Raw genomic sequence first — 6667 nt, forward strand, 5'->3', positions numbered from 1 at the left:
GTCCGGGAGATCAAGCCTTAAGGGCTTACCCTAGACTGACGCCAGACCAAGAAGACAAAGTCCGGCAGAGTAAGCCTTGGAGACCTTCCCCAGACTGACGCCAGGGCGAGAAAGGTCACTCTATTTACTCGTGTACTTGTAGAGGTGCTCTAATGTGCTCTAGTGTGCTCTAGTGTGCTCTAGTGAGCGAGGTTATGGGCGGCAGCGAGAGGGAAGGGGGTCGAAATGAAGTGTAATGGAAGGGAGAGAAAGTCAAGGGTGTTGTTTGTATGCAGATGATGCAGTTGTGTCGGGCGGTGAGGGCATAAGACAGCCAGACTCTAGTAAAAATAAGGTTGGGCAAGGGAGGACATCACCAGAAGTTCCAGGAGAGAGAGAGAGAGACAGACAGACACAAAGACTGTCTCTGTCTCTGTCTGAGACAACAGAGAGAGAGAGAGAGAGAGAGAGAGAGAGAGAGAGAGAGAGAGAGAGAGAGAGAGAGAGAGAGAGAGAGAGAGAGAGAGAGAGAGAGAGAGAGAGAGAGAGAGAGAGAGAGAGAGAGAGAGGACCAAGCGAAAGATTAACCAACCAAGAAACATGGAAATACATTTACCTTGGTAGGAGTAAGAGTAGACGAACACTTTAGGTAGAGAGATGCGACCCAGGAGGCCAGAGGCGAACATAGGGATGGAGTCAGTATTTACTGAGCAGAAGTTATAGATTGGATGGATTTCTACTAAACAAGTGTCAAAATATGACGAGTCTTAGTAACACGTTGAGAGAAGCAGCTTGGAACTGCTTCATTAGTGGCTTGGGTGATAGTCTTATGGATTAAAGCTCTGTGATCAGATGGCTTGCAAGGCGGGTTCGAAGCCTACTTAAAGTGATTTGTTTATCCATGTATTCCAGTTATTGTCACCTTCAGTATGACGTTTAGGCAAGTTAGAAGGGTCGTAGAGGTGCTAAACCCCTGAGACAATGTTCCGTGTGCTCTTAACACCTCAAATATATATATTGAAACTGGAGAGACAAGTAATTCTATTGATATAAACACTATAAAGATGTTAATATAAACACTACGATACAAAGGACGTGAACAAGAAAAAGACAAAGTTAAGTGTTTATACAAGAAAGAGTAGACCTCAACCCTCAGTCGTTTGATTTCCGTCAGTGAGTCAAATTTCAGAGAATCAGGATTTTTACATTAACATTAAAAGTAACGGTTGAAATAATTACCTTAGGTGCCATTGAAAATGTGAAAACCACTAATCACCGGAAGCCACAGTTAACTTGAGCCAATACGGGCTTACTTGGGAGCTCAGAGAGGTGCTGGGAGGGTGAAACGGTCACTGATGGACGTAAAAGTATGAACATGATGTAACAGGTAATCGTTAAATGATTGGTAGTTGATGAAGGAGTGGTAGTGTGTGCTAATGGTCGTAATGTTTTAGCGTCGACAACACATAGCAGCAAGGTGAAGGAAGAGCCTCTCCCACCAGGAGCCCGTAGAGTGACGACCTGCAGTGAATAAACTAGTTGACAACATCGACGTAGAAACACAGAGACAAAGGCACACTTAGAGAGGCAGGTATGCAGATAGGCAGGCAGGCAGGCAAGCAGGCAGCCAACCAACCAACCAACCAACCAACCAGCCAGCCAACCAGCCAACCAGCCAACCAACCAACTAACCAACCAACCAACCAGCCAGCCAACCAACCAACCAGCCAGCCAGCCAACCAGCCAGGCACTAACGACAGAGAACATGCCACCACCACATTACCATCCAAACAGACAACACCCGTCTTGCATTAAGTCTTAATGTCTGCGATAGGGTCTTCTCCTCCCAAGTCGCAAGTACAATAAAATGTCCTGAAATGTCGCGTATGGCACTTGTTGCACGGTAATTACGAGTCATAAAGGGGGTCGGAAGGCAGTAAAGAAGAGCAATACTAAACGCAGAACAGTTTAGGGCAAAGGGGCTACAAGAGATAATATTTGTAATATTTAGATTATGAAAACTATTGATTTCAATGCAGTAGACTGATCCCATCAACACCTTCCCATGGACTCCTCTCTACTGCCGCTGTTCCAAGGACAGGCTGAGAGCTGGAGGGACAGGCTTAGAGCTGGAGGGACAGGCTGAGAGCTGGGATATAAGGACAGGCTGAGAGCTGGGATATAGGGACAGGCTGAGAGCTGGGATATAGGGACAGGTTGAGAGCTGGGATATAGGGACAGGCTGAGAGCTGGGATATAAGGACAGGCTGAGAGCTGGGATATAGGGACAGGCTGAGAGCTGGGATATAGGGACAGGCTGAGAGCTGGGATATAGGGACAGGCTGAGAGCTGGGATATAGGGACAGGCTGAGAGCTGGGATATAGGGACAGGCTGAGAGCTGGGATTTAGGGACAGGCTGAGAGCTGGGATATAAGGACAGGCTGAGAGTTGGGATATAAGGACAGGCTGAGAGCTGGGGTATAGGGACATGCTGAGAGCTGGGGAATAGGGACAGGCTGAGAGTTGGGATATAAGGACAGGCTGAGAGCTGGGATATAAGGACAGGCTGAGAGCTGGGATATAGGGACAGGCTGAGAGCTGGGGAATAGGGACAGGCTGAGAGTTGGGATATAAGGACAGGCTGAGAGCTGGGATATAAGGACAGGCTGAGAGCTGGGATATAGGGACAGGCTGAGAGCTGGGATATAGGGACAGGCTGAGAGCTGGGATATAAGGACAGGCTGAGAGCTGGGATATAAGGACAGGCTGAGAGCTGGGATATAGGGACAGGCTGAGAGTTGGGATATAAGGACAGGCTGAGAGCTGGGATATAAGGACAGGCTGAGAGCTGGGATATAGGGACAGGCTGAGAGCTGGGATATAAGGACAGGCTGAGAGTCGAGATATATGGATACAGTGAAGGAATGGTGCCCAATCAGATAGACCATAAGGGATCGAACGCCGACCCTGCAGGAAGCCAGACCGTCACTGTACCGAGCAGTTTCAGCTAACACCAATAATTCATATCTAAGCTAGCAACTTTGCATATGAAGATAATGCATATGAAGTAACTATATACTGTTTCAAATTGCAAAGTAAAATCTATAAAATAGAATCTTTTGGCGCGAGTTTCAAGTCGTAATTTTAATACCTTAGCTGTAGACTCAATCAAATTTGAGAGTCCAATAAACTGACCAGTACACGAGAAAATTATATAATACTGATATACAATACTGTTATATAATATATAGTTGACGGTGTTTCTGTCTGCTCAGCAGGACTTATGATTATGTGAATGATGGCTCTCTCTCTCTCTCTCTCTCTCTCTCTGTCTGTCTGTCTGTCTCTCTGTCTCTCTCTCTGTCTCTCTCTCTCTGTCTCTCTCTCTCTCTCTCATGGCGGACGCTCATGTCCCAAACAATATCCGTGCCCGTGCATACAACTAATGTAATTATTGTATGATAATTATCTAATTATTGAATGAAGCGACATATCAAATAGTAAGGAATATATTATACATATAAGCAGTAGAAATATTTACCGTACTTAATACGATTTTAGTAAATGTGTAAATATAGCCAAATAAATGTTTAAATACAAGGTATTTGGCTTAGCTTTGTGGAGTCAAAGGATGAATGTGTAAGTGATGCGAACGTCGGTCAGGCGTCCAGGGCAGTACTGGTAACAAGGCGGCGGCCCGGCTCATCCATTATTCTTTTGCTCGTATACTGGAGGTAATTTGTGACGGACGGGACGCGAAGGGTAGAAAAAGCCTTGATACATAGATTTTGGGGAAGAAAAGAGTACACGAACCTTGAGGGAAACCTGTGATGATGGAAGGAGGAAGAAGAGAGGGGGAGGACGATAAGATGGGAGGAACGAGAAATGGTTTGAAATGATAAAGATTTATTCCGTGGTCTCTCTTCCTCGTCCCGTCATCATACAGGTCAGAGATCAGCAGCTGATGTGATATAGTAACAGCTATAGACCATATCTTGAGGTTATCTTGAGATGATTTCGGGGCTTTTATAGTGTCCCCGCGGCCCGGTCCTCGACCAGGCCTCCACCCCTAGGAAGCAGCCCGTGACAGCTGACTAACTCCCAGGTACCTAGACCAGCTTGAAGTCTCTGTGTTCACACTGCAGCTGGGTAAGTTATGGGCTTGTAATACACACACTGGAAACAGGATGAAACTTCACATTTAACACTGACACGCTACCTTGAGGTTACCTTGAGGCGCCTCCGGGGCTTAGCGTCTCCTGCGGCCCGGTCGTCGACCAGGCCTAGACAGGATAAGCCCCTTAATGTCCACCACAACACCACATAACATGCACAAAATATTTGTCCAACAATTATGGTTGACAGAAACCATCGTATAACGTCTTGCATCCAGGCAGGAGGTCTGGTCGACGACCGGGCCGCGGGGACGCTAAGCCCCGGAAGCACCTCAAGGTATCCATCACACCAGCAGACACACGTATGACAGTCGGGACATGAGCCTCCCGTAAACATGAGATGGGAGCCGGTCGGCCGAGCGGACAGCACGCTGGACTTGTGATCCTGTGGTCCTGGGTTCGATCCCAGGTGCCGGCGAGAAACAATGGGCAGAGTTTCTTTCACCCTATGCCCCTGTTACCTAGCAGTAAAATAGGTACCTGGGTGTTAGTCAGCTGTCACGGGCTGCTTCCTGGGGGGTGGAAGCCTGGTCGAGAACCGGGCCGCGGGGACACTAAAGCCCCGAAATCATCTCAAGATAACCTCAAGATAACCTTCCTTACATCCACAAGCTTCAGGACTCTCCCTATCAGCATCTCTGCCTCAGTAAGGCAGGAGTCCCCCACTAAGGTAACCAGTCTAGGATCTCTGTGTACATGGGTCGGGGGAGGGGGGGGGGAGCTGAAGAATGAGGGTAAACATTACTTATTTACTGCCCCAGGTTGTGGGGGGGGAGGGGGGGTGGTACCCGCGTGAACAAGGGAACTGTTCCTGCATGTAATTGCTCCCACTGGTGACACTCAAGGGCTTCCTGGCCTCGCGGGGGTTGAGCTTCAGCTCTTGGGTTCCATCTGTCAATATTCCGTCGACCAGTGTACAGGCTCCTTAACCCATTGGGATCGGTTATATATATCTGCCTGTTACCTACTTATTGTTGGTTCCCGGGGCTCAGTGTACCCGCGGCCCGGTCTCTAGGCATCCTGGTTGATGCATACGAAAGATAATAGATCATATAGAATGGAATACAGTTTATTGGACAACTGGGCCTATAATGCAGTAATATATATATAATGTATATAAATATATAAATTGTCAAGCATAATAAATGTGGGCAATAACATTTCATTCACTTGGGTCCTAGGAGACTCGAACCTCTTACCACCAGAGTGGGAGACGGTAGCTCTATCAGCAACGTTATGAACTTCTGGAATATAATTTAACTGTTAACACAGGTGGAAAAATATTATATGGTTATAGGAAAGAAATTATCAAATAAATGTACCTGTAAGCAAGGATCTCTGTCTATGCCTTTTTGTCTGTCTGTCTGTCTGTCTGTCTGTCTGTCTCTCTCTCTCTCTGTCTCTCTCTCTCTCTCTCTCTCTCTCTCTCTCTCTCTCTCTCTCTCTCTCTCTCTCTCTCTCTCTCTCTCTCTCTCTCTCTCTCTCTCTCTCTCTCTCTCTCTCTCTCTCTCTCTCTGTCTGTCTGTCTCTCTCTTTCTCTGTCTCTGTCTCTCTCTCTCTGTCTCTCTCTCCCTCCCTCTCCCATCTTCCCATGTTATTTTCAAGATCATCAAACAGCTTTCCTTGCGGCAGTATAGAACCGAATAAAAAAACAGAAACTGGCAACTCAGCACACATATCCAGGGGCGTTAAATTTTCCATCATTGGCTTGCTGATGGGGTCAGTTGGAGGGGGGGAGAGGGAGAGGTGTAGGGAGTTAGGATGATGGGTGTCGAGGCAGAAGGGTGTGGTGGGTGTAGATGTGGTGTAGTTGTCTATCACTACTTACCTGTCACTGTCTACACCTGTCACTGTATACAGCTGTCACTGTCTACACGTGTAACTGTATACACCTGTCACTGTCTACACCTGTCACTGTATACAGCTGTCACTGTATACACGTGTAACTGTATACACCTGTCACTGTCTACACCTGTCACTGTATACACCTGTCACTGTATACACCTGTCACTGTATACACCTGTCACTGACTACACCTGTCACTGTCTACAGCTGTCACTGTATACACCTGTCACTGTATACACCTGTCACTGTATACACCTGTCACTGACTACACCTGTCACTGTATACAGGAGAGTGAGGTTTATCTGTGTGTGCCTCGTCTGCTGGTCATGTTGTGTCTGTTGTGTAATAATTTAACAATTCTGACCTTGTTTCTGACGCTTGGATTCTTTGTCAACTCTAGCCTTGACGTTATTGCTGGAGGTGGCTTCCATAACTTTTACTTTTAGTGCATTCCATTTGTTGACAACCCGTGTAGTGGGTACGAGTATTTCATTAAATTTCGTCGACTTATTTGTGTTTCCAGTTTCCGCTTATATCCTCTGATCCTTCTTTCTCTTAATTTAAAGAAGCAGTTCTCGGAAACCTTCTTTATTCTCTTCAGCATCTTTAGGGTTGTGATATATAATGTCATTAGCTTATCCTCATAGTTTAACACTCTTTGCTCTTT

At 46.6% G+C, this 6667-nt stretch overlaps 1 protein-coding gene across 1 annotated transcript; it reads right to left on the reverse strand.

Annotated features, from left to right (window-relative positions):
* Positions 1 to 2056: 2056 nt before the first annotated feature.
* On the reverse strand, positions 2057 to 6431 carry LOC138353214 (uncharacterized). The gene is made up of 2 exons (XM_069306095.1): positions 6365 to 6431; positions 2057 to 2853 (listed from the first exon to the last, which is right to left on the reverse strand). The coding sequence occupies exons 1-2, from the start codon at positions 6429 to 6431 to the stop codon at positions 2057 to 2059; spliced, it is 864 nt and encodes a 287-aa protein (XP_069162196.1).
* Positions 6432 to 6667: the final 236 nt, after the last annotated feature.

This window comes from Procambarus clarkii, chromosome 56 (genome assembly GCF_040958095.1).
Source record: "Procambarus clarkii isolate CNS0578487 chromosome 56, FALCON_Pclarkii_2.0, whole genome shotgun sequence".
Classification (NCBI taxonomy): Eukaryota; Metazoa; Arthropoda; class Malacostraca; order Decapoda; family Cambaridae; genus Procambarus; species Procambarus clarkii.